This window comes from Dreissena polymorpha, chromosome 1 (genome assembly GCF_020536995.1).
Source record: "Dreissena polymorpha isolate Duluth1 chromosome 1, UMN_Dpol_1.0, whole genome shotgun sequence".
NCBI classification, from domain to species: domain Eukaryota; kingdom Metazoa; phylum Mollusca; class Bivalvia; order Myida; family Dreissenidae; genus Dreissena; species Dreissena polymorpha.
Genome location: NC_068355.1, coordinates 199,036,015 through 199,059,462, shown reverse-complemented (window position 1 = coordinate 199,059,462; position 23,448 = coordinate 199,036,015). Strand labels below are relative to the sequence as shown.

At 36.6% G+C, this 23,448-nt stretch overlaps 1 protein-coding gene and 1 long non-coding RNA gene across 6 annotated transcripts in view; both read left to right on the top strand.

Annotated features, from left to right (window-relative positions):
- The window catches only part of LOC127864550 (uncharacterized), a 190,362-nt gene that overhangs the window by 108,676 nt on the left and 58,238 nt on the right, over positions 1 to 23,448 (top strand). The window contains exons 2-6 of one of the 5 annotated variants that reach the window (XM_052404285.1): positions 1,274 to 3,285; positions 3,659 to 3,747; positions 8,742 to 8,853; positions 13,113 to 13,189; positions 15,639 to 15,824. The exons of 2 other annotated variants lie outside the window; for them this stretch is intronic. In XM_052404285.1, the coding sequence (XP_052260245.1) occupies positions 1,274 to 3,285; positions 3,659 to 3,747; positions 8,742 to 8,853; positions 13,113 to 13,189; positions 15,639 to 15,824 (2,476 nt within the window). Of the gene's footprint in view, positions 1 to 613; positions 633 to 1,273; positions 3,286 to 3,658; positions 3,748 to 8,741; positions 8,854 to 13,112; positions 13,190 to 15,638; positions 15,825 to 23,448 lie in introns of those variants that run through there. 2 more of the 5 variants (XM_052404289.1, XM_052404283.1) reach the window with 2 other exon arrangements.
- On the top strand, positions 15,854 to 16,515 carry LOC127864564 (uncharacterized). Its single transcript, XR_008042084.1, has 2 exons — positions 15,854 to 16,075; positions 16,215 to 16,515. It is a non-coding gene; the product is annotated as an uncharacterized LOC127864564 (long non-coding RNA).

Sequence of the window (23,448 nt, the reverse complement as noted above, 5' to 3'; positions counted from 1 at the left end):
CAACTAAACAAACGGAGGCAGAATATGGACAAGATGAGTATTCAAGGGAGATAATTGCATCGTGAAATTATATGTCGCGTGGCAAATTTTTTTGAGATGCATTCCTATGCATATTGTTTTGTCGAAATTTCCATATGTATGAACGGTAAACGCCCACTACGCGGGCTTTTGCCCGTATGATAATACTTTTTGAAAAAGATTTATTTCAAATTTTGGCGAATATCTTCTTCAGATACAGCACTCCTTCTTAATAGAAAAATTTGTGCTGGCGGCGCATGACAACATTTTTTTTCCAATCATCCTAAAGAAGACTTTATTCATATTTTGTGTTTATGTTGGTTTGTATTGTGCTGTATTGTGCTGTTCTGTACTGTTTTGGCAATCGGTCACTTGCCTTAAATAAAGGACCAACTAATTGTTTTTAATGAAAATTCAATACTGCTCCAGCAGCTGGAGTTTCACTTCTTTATATTGTAACATACAGTTCTTACTGTTTTTTAGTTATTACTACTATCTGCATAACTGAGGCCATCATTTCATGTTTATCAACTATACATAATATAATAGATAAATAAAACAGTGGGGTACCGTTGTCTGCTTCACCTTGGATTTATGTGGAAATTAATTGACTGGTAAGTTTTTGATGATTTTAGTTTCCGTAAGATTTACAAATTCATTTAAACATCTTATTTCATTATTTTTGTCGTATAAGTTTTTGCATTCATCAACAATTATTTTACGAAACAAATTTATTTTTTTTTAAATGGAAAATTGGAAATAAAGTCACAAGGGAAATTACTCAAACACACTTGCTTTTATGTGTTACATTGTACATTTAACTAACGCTGCCACATTCAAGAGGTGCAATTTACAAATCTTGTTCGCATTCTATATATATCTGATAAATAATGAAAGTGTTATGCTATTAAAGAAAAATCACCAGCAATTACTGCCCAAAATCATCAACTAACCGCCTCAAAAAAAACCATCACAAACAAACACTGGGACAGACCTTGCAAAACAATCCAGCATGTGCAATTATTGTTCAAATACAAGTTGGCCTCTTTAAACAATTCTAATTGAAAACCCTGCTTTAGAGTCCAATTTGTCAATATTACACTTTCTACAGAGTAACACCATGCAGGGTCTGAAGGTATAGTATAAGATATTGTTTTTCATACAACATAACATAACTAGTTTTGACCATATCTGTCTCATTAATCTGCATGTGAATTAATATATTTATTCAAATTTTATCTGTTATTATTTCCAGAATTACATGGACACAGAAAAGTCCTATTTTGGCGGTCTCCAAAAAGTACAAGAGAAGAAAAGGAGAGGCAGAATGCAAAACCATTGAAAGTGACACCGAAACGGAGAGTGCAATTAGAACGGCATTTTATTCCACAACCCAAACTAGCGGTAACACTTTATCGGCTAGGGTAAGTGTGGAGACCTTAAATTCACACCAAACACTAGATCACTCTGGCTGTGTCAAAATTGAGACTGATGAATGGTGTACTGCGGCTGCTGGTTTTCATTCTGCGTCTGCCAAATTAGAACAGGTTCAATTGGACGAGATATATCCAGATTGCAACAAACAAGATGGCTTCAATTTAATACATGCACAAACAGGATGTTTACAGATGGATCAAGATCACACCAAACAAGATGGCTTCACCTTCAAATGTCTTAAATCAGAACAGACAGAATGTGAAGTTCTGCATCAAGATGTCACCAATTCTGTATGTGCCAACAAAAACACAATCGCAAATTCAAAAGCATATACAGCACAAGATGAGCTCCATACTGTATGTGGGGAGACAAAACATTTTCTAAATCTAAATACAGACCAGAGTCATATAACAACACATGACCCCAATTCTGTGTGTGGTAAAGCTAAACAGAATAAAAATACAGAAACAGACAATCGAAATAGAACATCAAATGATCACAATTCTTTATGTGGGAAAAGATCATGGACTTATCGTTTTAAAAGACCCAACATACTGCGTGTTCGGACTGCACCTTCAAGTCGTTTACGAAGTGGTTCTTTACTTCAGAATATTATGACTGGGAATTCTGCTGATCTGCATCTGCCGATTCCAAGCAAGTCATATCTTCATGCAAAAGCAAGTGCTCCCACTTCAAATGTCAAAACAGTTCCGTCCTACCATTTAAGTCCATCAGATGTTTTGAAGGAAGCTGATGACCGACTTTCGTTGCAAAGCTGGTATGCCCTGCCCTCCAAGAATCATAGTGTTCATGCAATAGAAGGAAGTATAATCGATGCTAAGCCAGTAGCCAATCTGGATACATACACTTTACACGACAATGTACAGCATGGGAGTATTTTAAGCACCAGTTCAGGGTTTGTGCCGTCTGTTGTATCCCCATTGGTGCCTCAATTTGACAGCCAACCTACTGACTCTGCCAAGGAAGGTAATATTCCTCTGCCAAGCTGTACACCTCAGAGTTCACAGCCCCAATACAACCAGCAACAGCAGCCACAACTTGTAACCAGAGTAAAGACCCCGCAAATAAAGGCCATAGCGGAACCAGTGTTTGATGAAAAACAGGAAACTGGTGATCAAAACCTCAAGGAAAACAAGCATTTGGTTTCAAACGAATTGCAACTGAGCCAGATTTGTTCTCAAGAAGTTTTGTTAGATTCTGAAAATGGGAAGTTTATGCAAACTTGTGTACCACATTCTGTCTCTGATGTGACTCCTGTCATTCATTGTGCTTCCAAAACTGTCGCAATTTTTGTATGCACTTTGCCAGTTCAGGTTTTGCCAACGAGTGTTAACATCCCTTCCGTTGTTAGCAGTTCAGTGACAGCTGGCAGTCGTAAATCTACTGATGCTTTAGGTGAAAGGGCTTGTAAATCAGTTAAAAAGGACGTTCCTACAAATCAATCTATTGGTTTGTCAAGTGATGTAATGGAAAGTATTTACCAAAAAGTTGCAAAATTACCTGTCAATGCTGTGGATGTGCCAATGTTTTTAATCAGTTGTGATTCAAAGTCAAATCAATCACAAGACATATCGGAAAGTCAGAGCAATGGAATGCCTTTGTTTGTAAGTTCAAACATGGCAGAATTTGCAGTGACATCCGAGATCAATTCAAAGCTAGCAGCAAAATCTGTTGAATCTTCTGATGACTACATTGAAAGAAACAAAAGGAAAAACAAGAGCTGTCAGCCAACTCATCCGTCGCTGAAGAGGATTCGATGTCAAGGTTCGTCCAGAGGTGTAGTCCAGCCAAGGAGTCTTTCAGCAAGAGGTAGTGTAGATTTATTTATTTATGTTTACATGATTTCTCGTGGATTCACACAATCTGGTATTTTCTTTCCCTCTTATATTCTTGGATATTTTATAATGTCTGATATAAGACTTCACACTTGAATATTTGTTTGACATTTTATTTCATGGTTGAGAGAATCACCACAAATTTACCAAACTTAGCGTCCAACATTAGTTGACACACTATAGATTTTGTTTTACAGTATGTTGACCTCTATAGTGTGTCAATTAATGATAATCGATACTTTTCCAAAAATACGGTATTCAAAAAGGTATTATTTTTGGCAAAAAAGAGGGTGTCTGACAACTTATATAGCAATAATGGTAGTTTAATTTTATTGATATGTTTGCAGAAAATGCTGTGGCAAGGACTGACTCCATTTTTCTGAAACCAGCTAAGATAAAATTGGACGGAGAGGGTGTCCGAGTGAAGAAAGTTAAGGTATGTACATGTATAACTTTCAGTTATTTAAAGCCACACACCTTGAAATGAAGTACATGTTAATCAATACATATAGATGCTATTTAAAAGTGTGCAAAATTGTCATTTAATCCATAGCCTAGTCAGCAAGTAATTTTTTTTTTTTTAATTTTAAAACCGAAAGTAGGATTTCTATACTTATACGTCCATTTCGACAAACGCGATTATTTTTAATTTTTAAAGCGCAACAAGACGGATTTTTACCTTGAAACCACCAGATATATTCTAATTGAGATAGATTAAATTAAATCTATAGCCTAGTTAGCATGTATTTTTATGCCCCCCTTCGAAGAAGAGGGGGGTATATTGCTTTGCTCATGTCGGTCTGTCGGTCCGTCCACCAGGTGGTTGTCAGACGATTACTCAAGAACACTTGGGCCTAGGATCATGAAACTTCATAGGTACATTGATCATGACTCGCAGATGACCCCTATTGATTTTGAGGTCACTATGTCAAAGGTCAATGTCACAATGACCAGAAATAGTAAAATAGTTTTTGAATGATAACTCAAGAACGCATACGCCTAGGATCATGAAACTTCATGGGTAGATTGATCATGACTTGCAGATGACCCCTATTGATTTTGAGGTCACTAGGTCAAATGTCAAGGTCACGGTGACCCGAAATAGTAAAATGGTTTTCGGATGATAACTCAAGAACGCATATGCCTAGGATCATGAAACTTCATAGGTAGATTGATCATGACTTGCAGATGACCCCTATTGATTTTGAGGTCACAAGGTCAAAGGTCAAGGTCATGGTGACCCGAAATAGTAAAATGATTTTCGGATGATAACTCAAGAACGCTTTTGCCTAGGATCATGACACTTCATAGGTTCATCGATCGTGACCCGCAGATGACCCCTATTAATTTTCAGGTCACTAGGTCAAAGGCCAAGGTCACAGTGACAAAAATCGTATTCACACAATAGCTGCCACTACAACGGACAGCCCATATGGGGGGCATGCATGTTTTACAAACAACCCTTGTTTGTTTTTCAAACCGTACTGCATTTTTCACCGAAATTAGGATTTCAAGACGTATACGTCCATTTCGACAAACACAATTATTTTATCAGCTCTAAAGCGCAAAAGAGACGGATTTCTACCTTGTAACCACCATATATATTCTAATTGGCATAGATAAAATATGTTTCTTATATATACTTAAATTAACTTTGCCATTTCAAGGTGTGTGGCTTTTATTGTCTTCTAATGGAAAACATGGAAAGGGGGTATTAAGGTAGAGCCACTGTAATGATTTTCCGCGATTTCCCTGAAGATTGAAGAGCCTTTGTGAAGTTGTCTTAGTCGAGTGATTAAGGCGTTAGACTAGAAATCTTTAGGGATCTTCCCGCGCAGGATCGAATCTTGCTGACAACGCATACTTTTTGCAACGCGTTTTATTTCTTTTCCAACGTAATTTGGTTTAATATAGTATATAAGCTATGTTTTTGTTAAATAGTAGTCCGGTTTTCCAGCAATAACACAAAATTGTAATAAATGCCTGTATAAACCAAGCTTTGGGTGATTTACTGCTGAAAAAACAAATCATGCATGTTGCATTTTTATTTGTATTTCAAAAAGTAAACGGTAAATCTGTCTATTTCTTGGTATTTTTGCTGTATATAGCGTATCTAAAAATATGTTCAAAATATTACTCAATTGATACTATTTAGAATTTTATTACACTTACATTTCATGGCGCTCTTCCATAGATAACAAGTTATAAAAATAAATGTCTGTAAAAGAATAATTTTTGTCCCCTTACGGTGAAACCGGAGGGGACTTATGGTTTTCGCTCTGTCTGTCTGTCTGTCAGTCCGTCACACTTTTCTGGATCCTGCGAAAACTTTAAAAGTTCTTCATATTTTTGGATGAAAACATGGATGGATGGCAATATAGAGATTATGCACGTCATTTCATTTTATTCCTACGTCAAGAATTCTGGTTGCTATGGCAAGAAATATATGGAAAAAAAATACTGACAATGGTGGAGTTTTTCACTGGTAGGGAACCATATTGCTTGGCAATCTCTTGTTTCATCTTGTTTAAACTTTAGACACCTTTACTGCAACTATACACACCAACTGCATGCCCATATTTGGAAATCTGGATGAATTATGAAACTTTCATATACCCCAGGGGTGCAAATAAACTGGAAAAAGCTGAGCGTGGGTTTGGTTTTGAAAAAATCTGTTTGTTTTTTTTTGAAAAGCAAGGAAAGCCTACCTTAAAATTTGCATGTAATTCAGTGAAATGATGCTGATTAAGAAAATAATACATTAGATTATATTTGGAAAGGTGCCCATTACAGTGGCTCTACCTTAACTTATATAAATTAATCATTGCACTGGTTCTGCATTGGTTTGTCTGTCTTGAAGCTTGTGTTTTCAACCTATCTTTTACTAATGCGTGGATCTTGCTCAAACTTTTACAGATTAATAAACTTCTTGTTTGATGATCATAAACTAAGGAATATTGGCTGCAACAAGTTTTGACAGATTTATGGCCCATGGTCTTCTGGCTAAATAATATATTGTCCGAAATATTATTTTTGTCGTTAGCTGCTTTGCAGAATTTGCTCAAACTTTCACTTCAGAATTAACCTTTATCTAAAAATGATGATTAAAAATAAACTTTTATTCTGACCAGTATTTTTCTGAATAATTGCCTTTGTTTGTTATGCACACACTGTATGAGGAGAGTGATGGAGGCATATAGATTCGCCATTGACTGACCCAACATGTGCACTTGTGCGCCTCCATATTTTGGTTTGGATATTTTTGACAGATTTAGAGATATGACTCCTTCTTGCCCGTAACTAAAAAATTAAATTCCCACAAACGAAGTTATGGGGGGGGGGGATATAGGAGTGAGCTTGTCTGTCGGTTGGTCCGTATTAAGTGTCCGCTCTCTAATTCAAGTTGTTTTCATCCGATCTATACCAAACTTGGTCAGATGTTGTATCTAGATGATGTCTAGGTCAAGTTTGAATATGAATCATGCAGTGTCAAAAACTAGGTCACAGTGTCACTTATTGCGTTTTAAACATTGAGCATGGTGTCCGCTCTCTAATTCAAGTAGTTTTCATCCCATCTTCACCAAATGTGGTCAGAAGTTGTATTTAGATGATGTCTAGGTCTAGTTTGAAAATGGGTCATGCTGGGTCAAAAACTAGGACACAGGGTCACTTAGTGCGATTTAAACATTCAGCATGTTGTCCCCTCTCTAATTCAAGTAGTTTTCATCCGATATCTTCACCAAACTTGGTCAGAAGTTTTATCTTGATGATCTCTACGCCAAGTTTGAACATGGCCATGCCGGGCCAAAAACTAGGTCACGGGGTCACTTAGTGAGTTTTTTAACATTCAGCATGGTGTTTTAGGTCACCTTAGCACAAGGTTTTCATGGTGAGCTTTTGTGATTGCCTTTTGCCCGTTGTGCAGCGTGCGTTGTGCGGCATCAACATTTGCCTTGTTAACATTCTAGAGGCCACATTTATTGTCCAATCTTCATGAAAATTTGTCACAAAATTGTTCTCAATGATTTCTCGGATGAGTTCGAAAATGGTAATGTTTGCTTGAATAACATTGCTGCCAATGGGCGGGGCATTTTTCCTTATATGGCTATTTATGGCTATAGTAAAATCTTGTTAACACTATAGGCCACATGTATTGTTCGATCTTCATGAAATTTGGTCAGAAGATTTATCCCAATAATACCTTAGACGAGTTCAAAAATGTTGTCGGTTGGTTGAAAAATATGGCCGCCATGGGGCGGGGCATTTTTCCTTATATGGCTATAGTAAAACCTTGTTAATACTATAGAGGCCACATTTATTTTCCGATCATCATGAAACTTGGTCAGAAGAGTTGTGCCAATGATATCTTGGATGAGTTCAAAAATTGTTTTGGTTTCTTAAAAAACATGCCCACCAGGGGGCGGGGCATTTTTCCTCATATGACTTCATGAATCTTCATGAAACTTAATTGTCAGAATATTTGTTTAAATGATATCTTGGATGTGTATGAAAATGGTTCTGGTCTGGTAAAAAAACATGGCTGCCAGGTTATTCACTAGTCTTGAAAGTTGGTTAGAACATTTTGTTCTTATAACATCTTGAGTTGCACAGAACAGGTCAGTTCCTTTGATTCTCATGTGAGCGACTTTGGGCCTTTCAGACCCTCTTGTTTGTGTCCTTGTCTTATAAGGCAAGGTTACACTAAGACGTTAAAGAGCATATTAATCATAACAATTCCTGTCTTTGCTATGACTTTGCCATGTATTGACATATTTTGGAGTACTTGGCACCATTGTAAGCCATCTTAAGATGGTATGTGAAGTGTAAAACCAGTCTCCTACGCTAAATGACTTAGACAAATACATAGATCAAACCTAAAATTAGGTGTTTCATAGGACATATACAGCAATGGCTATTGATCACAAAAGCTCACTATGCGCATGTTGTGCTCAGGTGAGCTAAAAATGTAATTTTTTATGTGTCCATAGGGTACAGACGCCTCCGCATTCCACTATTATCTCAAAACTCAACTTGTGTCACCAAAAAGCAACTTAAAGGTTAAATTTGACCTTTGACCTTAAAATGTGACCTTGACTGTTAAGGTACATCAGCTTTTAATAACGCGATCTAAGTTTACCATTCAAGTGAAATCTTTTAACAAGGAAGCCTACATTTGTATTTTATTACTTGAAAAAAAGAACATGTCAATATCTAAGAACGCAATGATTTTTTTCCAGTACATGGCTATGCTGGTATTTTTATATCTCGCAAGATAAACTCTGATTTTAATAAAGAGTTTGTTTGTGAATTATAAATTTCATAGCTGTTGCATGGGGTACTTTTTGTTTTGATTAAACAGATAATACTTTTATCAGAATATATTATTGTGTTAAATATAAGCAATATTTTTTGTCTTACACACTATTGCAGAGAATGAAGAAGGCCAAGAATTCGGAAAAGGACAAGACTGAGTGCAGTCTTCAAGAGAGGAACCTTGCCAGCTGTATGAATTTGGAACCTCGAGATAATGACCATTTTCTCTGTAAGCTCTAGAACTAAACATTCATTACCTTGCAATAGAAAGTCTTACTAAAGACTAACAAACATAATAATAAGTTTAGCTTCCTGAGTTCTTACTTAACAATTGAGCTGGTTTGGCGTCAAGTGTTGTGAATGCTCAACATTTGGCTTGTTACCACTCTGCAGGTCACAGTTAAATCAATCTGTGTCAATGTGTTTATATTAGAAATAAAGAAACCAAGATAGAACCTTGGTCATGTATGTTAAAAACTGGGAAAATTGGTCAAAACCTACAAGTTCTGTGTTACTACTCTAGAAGGCTCATTTATGAATCACAATTTATAAAACTTGGCAAATGGTTAACTCAGCAATATTTGGAAAATTATAATTGGGTTAAGTTGAGTGAAAACTAAGTTGCCTTGTCAAATTTTGAAGACATTGTTATCGTTCAAAGCCATGTTTACGAGTCAATCTTGATAAAACTTGGTCAGAATGTTTAAAAAACAATATCTATAAGTATGACTATGGGTGTAGTGTGGTCAAATTTCAAAAAACCTTGTTACCATATGCCAAGATGCATAAATAGTAACTATTGAATAACCTTGGTAAAATAATGTTCATCTTGACAATAATTAGTTAGAATTTCTGTCAGTTTTGGTCACAAATTAGGTCCTAAGGTCGAATCTTAGAAAAGTAGTCAAATTCAAAGGCCTCATGTGGCTTTTTATGCCCCCGAAGGAAGGCATACAGTGATTGCACTGTCCGTCACACTTTGCGTTTAGGTTTCGAAAAATGCTCTTGACTTCTATGTCGCTTCAGATGTAACATTTATATTTGGTATGCAGGCCTTGAAAAAAAATCTAGAGCCACTTGCCCTGCAGGGCGAGTAGGCCTGACAATCCACACGCCCTTCACTTTAATCTACTCGCCATGCATTAAAAAAAATAGTTATAATCAACCAGAACCTTTTTAACCTACGTAACATAGTGACACTACGCTGCAAACAAATTAACAACATCTGATGGAGTTTATTTGCTTTCCTTACGTTTTCTGCACCTGTTTCCTTTTGTCAATAATTTCCGCTTCTCGTTTTGATGACCTTTCTTTCTGTTGCCTGTCTCCACCACCTTGCAGATATTTTAAAATAGAACCCTTTTCCATGCTGAGTTTTAATATTTGAGACGAACTTTTACTGAAAGACAAATGACAAATGGTTACAATATGGTAAATTTTGGTTAAGGCTTCTGATTACGAATATTCTGTTTATTAATAATTATTTTTATGCACCCGGTAGGGTGGCATATAGCAGTTGAACTGTCCGTCAGTCAGTATGTCAGTCTGTCCGTCCGTCCGAAAAAAAACTTTTAACATTGGCCATAACTTTTTATGCCCCCGGATTGATAGATCGGGGGTATATTGTTTTTGGCCTGTCTGTCTGTCATTCTGTCCCAAAACTTTAACCTTACAGTAAAGTTTTGCAATAACTTTTGAAATATTGAATATAGCAACTTGATATTTGGCATGCATGTGTATCTCATGGAGCTGCACATTTTGAGTGGTGAAAGGTCAAGGTCATCCTTCAAGGTCAAAGGTCAAAAATTCAAAAGTTTAATATAGTAAAATTTTGCAATGACTTTTGAAATATTGAAGATAGCAACTTGATATTTGGCATGCATGTGTATGTCATGGAGCTGCACATTTTGAGTGGTGAAAGGTCAAGGTCATTCTTCAAGGTCAAATGTCAAAAATTTAAAACTTTAATATTATGGTAAAGTTTTGCAATAACTTTTGAAATATTGAACATAGCAACTTGACATTTGGCATGCATGTGTATCTCATGGAGCCACACATTTTGAGTGGTGCAAGGTCAAGGTCATCCTTCAAGGTCCAAGGTCAAAAAAAAAATTCTTCTCAAAGCGGCGTTCTCATGAAGCTGCACATTGTGAGTGGTGGAAGTTCAAGGTCATCCTTCGAGGTCAAGGTCATCCTTCAAGGTCAAAGGTAAAAAAATATTATTTTTTTTCAAAGTGGCGTTCTCATAAAGCTGCATATTGTAAGTGGTGGTAGTTCAAGGTCAAGGTCATTCTTCACGGTCAAAGGGTAAAAAAAATTATTTCAAAGCGGCGTTCTCATGAAGCTGCACATTTTGAGTGGTGGAAGTTCAAAGTCAAGGTCATCCTTCAAGGTCAAATGTCAAAAAAAAAAAAAAATAAATTCTTTCAAAGCAGCGCAATAGGGAGTATTGTGTTTCTGACAAACAAATCTCTTGTTAAATATTGAAGATAGCAACTTGATATTTGGCACGCATGTGTATCTCATGGAGCTGCACATTTTGAGTGGTAAAATTTCAAGGTGAACATCATCCTTCAAGGTCTAGGGTCGAAAAAACAAATCCAAGGGTTGTTATAAGCTTTAAATGGACATAATTATCTGACCTGCCAACGTATATATTTTTGTTAAATAAATCAAAGCAGCGCAGTAGGCGGCATTGTGTTTTTGACAAACACATCGTGGTAAAAGGTCAAGGTCATCCTTCAAGGTCTAAGTTCAAAAATACAAATCCAAGGGAAGTTATAAGCTTTAAAGGAAGATAATTATTTAATATTGAACATAGCAACTTGATATTTGGTATGCATGTGTATCTCATGGAGCTGCACATTTTGAGTGGTGAATCTACAGTCGAAGTAGTGGCTTTTAATTATTTGCTACTAAAAATAGAGATTTGCTAGAGACAATTATTTTCAAGGGAAGTAAATTATATAATTATAAATCTCATATTATATATTTCCTTACCAAGAATTTAAGTTCTTTTCACAGTTACTGTACAGATTTGTTATTTTGATTTTTTATAACTTAAATGATTGATTTGTCAAAGGGTTTAAATGATATAATTATCATTTCTTTCCTGTACTAATTTGTGAATGGTAGTGTTCATTACATACCTGTGGACCTATATCCATAGATACACGATGAACTCTGGCTATAATCTCTTTGATAAACCACAGGCCTTAGTTGTCAGTGATGTCTGACTTTGACTGTCTACAGACCTCCCCCTCCGTTGGATTGGAAAAAATCCAAGGGAAGTAAAAAGCTTTAAAGGGAGATGATTTATATACCTGCCAAATGTTAAATAGAAATTTTATTTCAAAGTGGGGCAGTAGGGGGCATTGTGTTTCTGATGAACACATCTCTTGTTTCTGTTTATTTTAAATGAAATATAAGAAGTATTATAATTAGACAGTTATATATTATTTTTTTACTCATATTTACATTAAAATGACATTTTATTCTTCACGGAATTACCCATATATTAAACTGTTTTTTTTACTCTTAATCGATAGCTAAGAGCACTGACACCTACGAAAAGAGCTCAGCCGATTTTGAGAACTATTTTATCTGTGCCCGTGACGTCCTTTTTTTATTGTCAAAACGAAAGTGCAGTTTCTTTGTGTATTAAACTTTTTTTTGTTTGTTCGAAAAATTGTTCGCAATTTGTATCGATGTAGCAGAAGTTCTGGAACTGAATTTATATTTCTCAACTTGAAAAACAGCAATCACCCGGTGAGTCGAGTATTTAACAAACTTAATTCGCCCGACCGTCAACTTCATTCACATATGGGGGCGGTCGAGTGGATTCTTCAAGGCATGGTATGCATGTGTATATGGACAAGGCCTTTCCATACGCACTCAAATACTTCTTTGACCTTGAACTTATGGTCCGTGTTTAGGTCTCGAAAAATGCGTTGAGGTTTTGAAAATTGCTCATAACTTCTATCAAAGCGTTTATCAGAGACATATGTCATCCTATGGAGACAGCTTTTGTTTGAATTAAAATTGTTGTTTATGATTTTCTGGACCATATCTAGGCCTAAATTAAAACAGTGTTACATTAAGTAACAATTTGACCGTATTCACAAGGTCAAAGGATGGACCTAATTTTAAAATTTGACCTAGAACTCCGGTGAGTGCTTTAAAGTTATCAAGGCTTACTTGTTATGCTCCTATATTTAGATGGGGATATATCTGCTTTTTTGTCAGATTATGTGTAGCACATAACTCAGAAGGTAACATAACATTTGAATAAACGATATGAACGTTGAAATGTGAACTGTTTACCCTGGGAATAGTAATAATACAGGGTAGTCGGACACAAAGGCTGTCTTGTCAGACATGTTTCTTCTTAATAAATATAAATGGGTTCTTTAATTCTGATGTACTAGTAGCTGATATCAGTCTTTGACATGGTTCGATTGTTGGCTTGAGATTATTTTGCTGTCTTAGACTGTGGAGAATGCAACAAGGAGTTTGAAGGGGAATGCCCTGTCCACAGACCCTACAACTACATACAGGACAAAGAGGTGAAGCTGTGTTCTTTCTAAAGCATACATTACATGTTGTAAAGAAAAAATTTATTAGTATGGGCACATGAGGCTGTTACTCAAAAAGTGTATTGCTGGCAATGCATATATAAAATTTTAATTGTAAGCTCCTTTTTTCGAAGAAAATGAGAGCTATACTACTCGCCCCTGTGTTGGCGTTGGTCAAAGTTTTTTTTTTTAATTCAAATAACTTTAACACTATCAAAGATAATTAACTCAAACTTTGTATATTTCTTTATGGCAGCAAGACAATTGTGAAGGTCAAGGTGTAAATCTCTGTCAGCATTATTTTTAGAGTTATGCCCCTTTTTTTACTAAGAGAATTGAAAATTTGGTTAAGTTTTGTGTTTAGGTCCACTTTATTCCTAAAGTATCATCGCTATTGCTTTCATGCTTGCAACACATGCTAACTGTCATAAGGGGACTGTGCAGGCAAAGTTATGTAACTCTGAATGACATTTTGATAGAATTATGACTCCTTTTATACTAAGAAAATTGACAATTTGGATAAGTATTGTGTTTTGGTCCATTTTACTCTTAAAGTATCATAGCTATTGCTTTCAGACTTGGAACACTCGCTAACTATCATAAAGGGAATGTACAGGACAAGTTGAATAACTCTGGTTGGCATTTTGACGTAATTATGGCCATTTTTTCACTTAGTAACTTTGACTATTGTTAGTTCTACTGCCAAAGGCAGAAGAGCTTATGGGATGGCATGATGCATGTCTGTCTGTCTGTGCGTGCGTTAGCCTTTTCTTGTTTATCCGATGAAGTCCACAGTTTTCATCCGATTCTTTTCAAACTTGTTCAGTGTCTTAATATTAATAAGGACTCAAAATCTTTTGATTTTCAGGTCACTGGATTAAAGGTCAAGGTCATCAGTGACTCGAAATAGTAAAATGGTTTCCGGATGATAACTCAAGAATGCTTAGGCCTAGGATCATGAAACTTCATAGGTACATTGATCATGACTGACTGATGATCCCCTTTTGATTTTCAGTTCACTAGGTCAGAGGTCAAGGTCACAGTGAGTCAAAATAGTAAAATGATTACTTTTTCTTGTTTATCCGATAAAGTCCACAGTTTTCATCAGATTCTTTTCAAACTTGTTCAGTGTCTTTATATTAATGAGGACTCGAACCCTATTGATTTTCAGGTCACTGGGTCAAAGGTCAAGGTCACAGTGACAAAAAATAGTAAAATGGTTTCCAGATCTTAACTCAAGAATGCTTAGGCATAGGATCATGAAACTTCACAGGTACAATGATCATGACTGGCTGATGACCCCTTTTGATTTTCGGGTCACTAGGTCAAAGGTCAAGGTCACAGTGACTCGAAATAGTAAAATGGTTACTTTTTCTTGTTTATCCGATAAAGTCCACAGTTTTTATCCGATTCTTTTCAAACTTGTTCAGTGTCTTTATATTAATGAGGACTCTAACCCTATTGATTTTCAGGTCACTGGGTCAAAGGTCAAGGTCACAGTGACTCAAAATAGTAAAATGGTTTCCGGATGATAACTCAAGAATGCTTAGGCCTAGGATCATGAAACTTCATAGTTACATTGCTCATTACTGGCAGATGACCTCTATTGATTTTCAGGTCCCTAGGTCAAAGGTTAAGGTCACAGTGACTCGAAACAGTAAAATGGTTTCCTGATGATAACTCAAGAATGCTTACGCCTAGGATCATGAAACTTCATAGGTACATTGATCATCACTGGCAGATGACCCCTATTAATTACTAGGTCAAAGGTCAAAGTCACAATGACTCAAAACAGTAAAATGGTTTCCGGATGATAACTTAAGAATAATAAGGCCTAGGATCATGAAACTTTATAGGTACATTAATCATGACTGGCAGAAGACCCCTATTGATTTTCAGGTCACTAGGTCAAAGGTCAAGGTCGCAGTGACAAAAAACGTATTCACAGTATGGCTGCCACTACAACTGACAGCCCATATGGGGCATGTTTTACAAACAGCCCTTTTTTTAAAAGAGCAATATCCAAGCAATAAGTCCAAAATTACTTCCCCTTGAATATGAGAAAATTTTGAAATCCCGCTTGTTAATGCAATTAATTTTACAGTTTTCATCCAATTATTTCCAAATTTGCACAGTATCTTTATATGAATGAGGACTTGAACCCTATTGAATAGGAGCAGTATCGGAGAAATAAGTACACAATAATCTCCCCTTGAATTTGAGAAAATTCTCCTTGTTTGCGCGATTAAGTAAACAGTTTCCATCTTATTCTTTCCAAAATTACACATTGTTTATAGCAGTAGAGAGATTCAGGCCCTCATGGGCCTCTTGTTTAAATTTGTGTTTAGATTAATATATACCAATACATTTAAGAAATAACTTAAATAGTACACTTATTATGTTAATAAAACATTCTCTTGTTCCTTATTATAAACTGCAGGTGTCATCAGGGGACCCTCTGAAAGCTGACCATACATTGCCAGAATGCCTTGAAATCAAAAACTCTACAATAGTTGGAGCTGGTCTTGGAGTGTTTTCCAAGGTGGGACTGGAATCCAGGATTATGTTTGGACCGTATGGGGGCGATATAATCACAGACAACCCCAAGTCAGGATATTGCTGGCAGGTATAGATTAATTCAAAAAGATGCTTAGATAAATGCATTTATACTTAATTATGCCCCCCTTCGAAGAAGAGGGGGGTATATTTCTTTGCTCATGTCGGTCGGTCGATCTGTCGGTCAGTCCGTCCACCAGGTGGTTGTCAGACGATAACTCAAGAATGCTTGGGCCTAAGATCATGAAACTTCATAGGTACATTGATCATGACTCGCAGATGACCCCTATTGATTTTGAGGTCACTAGGTCAAAGGTCAAGGTCACGGTGACCCGAAATAGTAAAATGGTTTTTGAATGATAACTCAAGAACGCATACGCCTAGGATCATGAAACTTCATGGGTAGATTGATCATGACTCGCAGATGACCCCTATTGATTTTGACGTCACTAGGTCAAAGGTCATGGTGACCCGAAATAGTAAAATGGTTTCCGGATGATAACTCAAGAATGCATACGCCTAGGATCATGAAACTTCATGGGTAGATTGATCATGACTCGCAGATGACCCCTATTGATTTTGAGGTCACTAGGTCAAAGGTCAAGGTCACGGTGACCCGAAATAGTAAAATGGTTTTCGGATGATAACTCAAGAACGCATATGCCTAGGATCATGAAACTTCACAGGTAGATTGATCATGACTCGCAGATGACCCCTATTGATTTTGAGGTCACAAGGTCAAAGGTCAAGGTCACGGTGACCCGAAATAGTAAAATGATTTTCGGATGATAACTCAAGAACGCTTTTGCCTAGGATCATGACACTTCATAGGTACATTGATCGTGACTCGCAGATGACCCCTATCGATTTTCAGGTCACTAGGTCAAAGGTCAAGGTCACAGTGACAAAAAACGTATTTACACGATGGCTGCCACTAAAACGGACAGCCCATATGGGGGGCATGCATGTTTTGCAAACAGCCCTTGTTTTAGTTTGAAATGCAAGAGTAATGTAACAAAGTATACATTTTTGAAAATAAAGATCTGCATTTGCAACAAATTTATTATCTATCAAACATTCGATAAGAGAATGTTATGTTTAATACCCCACCACAGACTGGGAGGAATTAAACATGGTACTTGTCCGTCTGTCCCTCTGCATTACTGTTCACCCCAAACCTTGTAATTTCAAATACAGTACACTTAAACTACTGGGTGGATCTCATGTAAACTCTAACAGTTCCATGACTATAATGTGTAGATGATCGTAAACAAAAGAATTTAAAGGTGTTTGGGCAGGATTATGGTTATTTGTTTGTTTTTCAAGTAATGAAGCTTGTGTTTTCAATATTTAAATATTTTATTAATCTATCTAAAACTTTCGAAGATGTATGAACTTAATGCATGGATGATTACAACGAAAGGAACTGTGACAAATTTACTACACAGAATTATGACTGTTCGTCTCTTTAATCATTATGGAATATATAGGCACACAGTTTTATGTTTTCTACTCCTCTTTAACTACTGGGTTGATCTTGTTCAAGTTTTCACAGTTGAGTCATCTTTATTTGATGATGATAATGTAATGAAAGGAACTTTTTCTGCAACAATGTTTCGGCAGAGTTAGGGACCTTTGTCTGGTTTTCCACTATAGAATATATAGTCCCAAACTTAAGTCTTTAATGCCTTGTTGTGCTTGGCAGATTTTGCTCAGACTTTGAGAGCTGATTATCCTTAGTGTGTATATGACTGTTAATTAAGAGAAATTTCAACTGTGGCAGTTTGGGCTGAATTATGAAAAAAAATATGTTTGTCTGCTGTGGAATTAAATATTGTCCGTCCCAAATATGTTGTTTTGGCATTAGTATCTGTGACGCATTTCAAGTTGATGTAACGATTTTCATGCTGGCATGAATAGATTTCACACATCTTGTGTAATAGATTCAGTCATTATTTAAAATGAGTGTGCAATTCAAGGATGTGAAGTACTATACTATTTTACATGAATGAACTTCACTTCAAATTAAGAACAAATTACTAAGTATGTTTGTGCTGTTGAAAATAGTGTATGGTAACTGCCACTGTTAAGTTTAGAACTGCTGTCTTTGGTATTCTTGTCTAAAAATTTAATTTTGCTCTTAAAAACAAGATGTATAAGGTATCATGTTTTCTTGTGTATCAATCTTATTTATCTGTTGGTTGTTTTTAGTAAGATTCTATGCAATTCAGATCTGTAAGGAAGGCAAAGCGAGCCACTTTGTAGATGCCCAGAACAAGGCCACCTCTAACTGGATGAGATACGTGAACTGTGCAATGAAGGAGGCTTATACAAACCTTGTAGCATTCCAGTACAAAGGAGGCATCTATTACTGTACATTGAAGCCAATTTCACCAGGTATACAGGCATGTTGTATGACTAAAAATATGTGATATTCAATGACCTTTTGCCTGATTAGAGCTGCGTCACATTGGCAATACGGGTTCAATTCCCTGTAACAGAGCATATGAGTTTGCTCAATCCTCCCCATACAGGATAAGTGTGGTTTCCTCTGTGTTCTCTTGAGTTTCCCCACGGCACAAGGCCGCACCAATTGTTAAATTCCTTGGGTATTATATAAATAGTTAGAAATTGGAGCTGTGATTCAAACTTCTTCTGAAGTCTGAGATCTGTCTTGGATTCACTCCAGGACCTTGTATATAGCAGCCCAAGACCTTTTAAACGTCAAGATATGAGCACGTTTATTTCTGTCCTTCACACTTTTGGTTCCATTGCCAATAATTTTATTCGGTAGGTTGGCATAAAGCAGTTGAAATGTCCGTCAGTCTGTCCGTCCCTCCGAAAACTTTAACATTGCCCATAACTTTTGTAATATTGAAGATATTGAAGATAGCAACTTGATTTTGCATGCATGTGTATCTCATTGAGCTGCACATTTTGAGTGGTGAAAGGTCAAGGTCATCCTTCAAGGTCAAAGGTCAAATATATGGCTTCAAAGCGGCGCAGAAGGGGGCATTGTGTTTCTGACAAACACATCTCTTGTTTGAATGTTAAAATATCTTTCCTATTATGAGCTATGTAAAACAAAATATGTTTAGCAAACAAAAAATATTACATGCCCTAATTTTTGTGATAATAAGTATTTGCTGTCTAGGTTTTTATGATAATAAAAGGAGGTATGCGTCAAATGTAAGTATTGAAAGTAGAAAATGTGAATACTTTTGTAAACATTCATGTTTTCAGTGTGCCTTCAAGTGTAACATCGCTAGTTTATGAGGATATAATATTGCATATTTTTCGGAGAAAATCCGTGGTATTGTCATAGCCAACCCGTCGTGTCCGTCGTCATGTCCACGTCGGCGTCATGCTAAAACCTTAACATTTTGTCAAGGTTTTGAGCAATGGCTCTAAAATCAAAGTGCTTCCACCTACAACTTTGAAACTTAATATTTAGTTGAACCTTGCTGAGTTTTACACGCCATACCCATATTTGGGTCACAATGTCACAGGTCAAGGTCACTGTGACCTCTCAAAAAATTCTGACAAGCTTTCATTTATTAGCTCATCTATTTTTTGAAAAAAAATTATGAGCTATTGTCATCACCTTGGCGTCTGCGTTGGCATCCTGTTTAAGTTTTGCGTTTAGGTCCACTTTTCTCATAAAGTATCAATGCTATTGCATTCAAACTTGGTACACTTACTAACTATCATGAGGGGACTCGGGCAGGCAAAGTTAGATAACTCTGGCATGCATTTTGACAGAAATATGTGCCCTTTTTATACTTAGAAAATTGAAAATTTTGGTTAAGTTTTGTGTTTAGGTCCATTTTATTCCTTAAGTATCGAAGCTATTGCTTATATACTTGCAACACTTACTAACTATCATAAGGGGACTGTGCAGGCAAAGTAATGTAACTCTGATGGCCTTTTGACAGAATTATGTGCCCTTCTTATTCTTAGAAAATTCAAAATTTGGTTAAGGTTTGTTTAGGTGCACTTTTTTCCTAAAGTATCAACGCTATTGCTTTCATACTTGCAACACTTACTAACTATCTTAAGGGGACTGTGCAGGCAAAGTTATGTAACTCTGACTGGCATTTTGACAGAATTATGGGCCCTTTATACTTGAACATTCGGTTAAGTTTTGTGTTTTGGTCCACTTTACCCCTAAAGTATCATAGATATTGCTTTCATACTTGGAACACTCGCAAACTATCATAAGGGGACAGTAAAGGACAAGTTGCATAACTCTGGTTGTCATTTTTACGGAATTATGGCCCTTTTTCGACTTATTAACTTTGAATATATGGTTACATTTTGTGATTTGATCCACTTTACTTCTAAAGTATCAAGGTTTCTAAACTTCACATACTTTCATGCTATACGACCCCCCACGCGAATCCCCCCACGAATCTCCCCCCCCCCCCCCCCCCCCCCCCCATTATTTTTTTTTATATGAAACTGTCCGTCAGTATGTCAGTCTGTCCGTCCGTCCGAAAAAAAATAACATTGGCCATAACTTTTTCACTTTTTAAGATCGCAACTTGATATTTGGCATGCATGTGTATCTCATGAAGCTGCACATTTTGAGTGGTGAAAGGTCAAGGTCAACGTCATCCTTTAAGGTCAAATGTCAAATTTATGGTGTCTGTCCGTCTTTTAAACTTTAACACTGCCCATAACTTTTTCAATATTGAAGATAGCAACTTGATATTTGGCATGCATGTGTATCTCATAGAGCTGAACATTTTGAGTGGTGAAGGTTAAGGTCATCCTTCAAGGTCAAATGTCTAATATATGGCGTCTGTCCGTCTGAAAACTCTAACATTGGCCATAACTTTTTTAATATTGAAGATAGCAACTTGATATTTGGCATGCATGTGTATCTCATGAAGCTGCACATTTTAGAGGTGGAAGTTCAAGGTCATCCTTCAAGGTATAGGTCATCCTTCAAGGTCAATTTTTTTATTATTATTTCAAAGCGGCGTTCTCATGAAGCTGCACATTTTGAGTGGTGGAAGTTCAAGGTCAAGGTCATCCTTCAAGGTCAAGAAGGTCATCCTTCAAGGTCAAGAAGGTCATCCTTCAAGGTCAAAGGTCATTTATATTTTTAATTTCAAAGCAGCGTTCATATGAAGCTGCACATTTTTAGGGGTTGAAGTTCAAGGTCAAGGTCATTCATCAAGGTCAAGGTAATCCTTCAAGGTCAAAGGTAAAAAATAATAATTTCAAAGCGGCGTTATCATGAATCTGCACATTTTGAGCGGTGGAAGTTCAAGGTCAAGGTCATCCTTCAAGATCAAGGTCATCCTTCAAGGTCAAAGATAAAAAATAATTCAAAGCGGCGTTATCATGAAGCTGCACATTTTGAGTGGTGGAAGTTCAAGGTCAAGGTCATCCTTCAAGGTAAAAAAAATAAAAATTCAGAGCGGCGTTGTCATGAAGCTGCACATTTTGAGTAGTGGAAGTTCAAGGTCAAGGTCATCCTTCAAGGTCAAAGGCCAAAAAAATATTTTAAAAATTCAAAGCGGCATTCTCGTGAATCTGCACATTTTGAGTGGTGGAAGTTCAAGGTCAAGGTCATTCTTCAAGGTCAAGGTCATCATTCAAGGTCAAAGGTCAAAAAAAAATATTCAAAGCAGTGTTATCATGAAGCTGCACATTTTGAGTGGTGGAATTCAAGGTCAAGGTCATCATTCAAGGTCAAGCTCAAGATCATCCTTCAAGGTCAAAGTTAAAAAAAATATATTTCAAAGCAGCGTTCTCATAAAGCTGCACATTTTGAGTGGTGGAAGTTCAAGGTCAAGGTCATCCTTCAAGGTCAAAGGTAAAAAACAACAAAAAAAATATTTCAAAGCGGCGCAATAGGGGACATTGTGTTCTGACAAACACATTTCTTGTTTTTTTCAAACATGGTTAAAAAACACAAATGTTTATTTCTATTATTTTATTTTTGAAGTACTGTCCAACCATCCCAAGAATCCCCCCCCCCCCAAAAAAAAAATGGTTTTGCATTTTTTTTACATTTTTGGAAGATAATGTAATAAATGACCACACCCCACACACTAAACACCCCTCTCCACTCCACCCCTCTCTCCTTTGTGATTGAAATTGAGATAGGTCCCTACACCTTTAAAAAGAAAAATAGATGAGCAGCCTGCACCCGCAAGGTGGTGCTCTTGTTAAAAAATTGCACCCGCAGCCGAGCATTTGCACCTGTTATGCGGTGCTCTTGTTAGCGCACATGAGCATAATATGCTCATGGTGAGCTTTTGTGATTACCTTTTGTCCGTAATGCACTGTGCATTGTGCGGCGTAAACATTTGCCTTGTTAACACTCTAGAGGCCACAATTATTGTCCAATCTTCATGAAATTTGGTCAGAAGATTGGTCCTATTGATATCTTGGTTGAGTTTGAAAATGGTTACGTTTGCTTGAAAAACATGGCTGCCAAAGGGCGCGGCATTTTTCCTAATATTGCTTTAATGGCTATAGTAAAACATTGTTAACACTCTAGAGGCCACATTTATTGTCTGATCTTCATGAAACTTGGTCAGAAGATTTATTCCAATAATATCTTTGACGAGTTTGAAAATGGTGCTGGTTGCTTTAAAAACGTATCCACCAGGGGGGCGGGGCATTTTTCCGTATGGCTTTATATGGGTTTAGTAAAATCTTGTTAACACTCTAGAGGCCAAATTTATAGTCCGATCTTCATGAAACTTGGTCAGAAGATTTGTCCCAATGATATCTTGGATGAGTTTGAAAATGGTTTTGGTTAGTTGAAAAACATGGCCGCAAAGGGGCGTGGCATTTTTCCTTATATAGCTATAGTAAAACCTTGTTAACACTCTAGAAGCCACATTTATTTTCCTATCATCATGAAACTCTGTCGGAAGATTTGTCCCAATGATATATTGGACAAGTTTGAAAATGGTTCCGGTTGCTTGAAAAACATGGCCAACAGGTGCGGGGCATTTTTCCTAATATGGCTAAATATGGCTTTAGTAAAACCTTGTTGGCACTCTAGGAACCACATTTATTGTCCGATCTTCATGAAACTTGGTCAGAAGATTTATCTTAATGATATCTTGGACAAGAATGAAAATAGTTCTGGTTGGTTGAAAAACATGGGCATCAGTTGTCGGGACATTTTTCCTTATATGGCTTCATATATATAGTAAAACCTTGTTAAAACTCTAGAGGCCACATTTATTGTCTGATCTTCATGAACTTTGTCAGAAGATTCGTCCCACTGATATCTTGGACGAGTTCAAAAATTGTTCCAGTTGGTTTAAAAACCTTGCCACCAGAGAACGGTGCATTTTTCTTTATTTGACTGTTGTAAAAACTTGTCAACACTCATTAATGTCACATTTATTATCCAATCTTCATAAAAATTGGTTAGAAAATTATCTTGTACGAAAATGGTCCTTGTTTGTTGAAAAACGTGACCGCAAGGGTGTTCACTACTCATAAAAGTTGGTTAGAACATTTGTTGTAATGACATCTTGGGCTGTATAGAGCAGGTCAGTTCCTTTGAATCTCAGGTGGCCATGAGGGACTTTGGGTCTTTCAGGCCCTCTTGTTTCAAAACTTCTGCAAAGTTTTTCTTTCTCTTTCTAAAAATTTAAGTAATTGACGTGAGCTTAGACTCGCAGTAGAAATTTATCAAATCAATGCATGTTTATTTT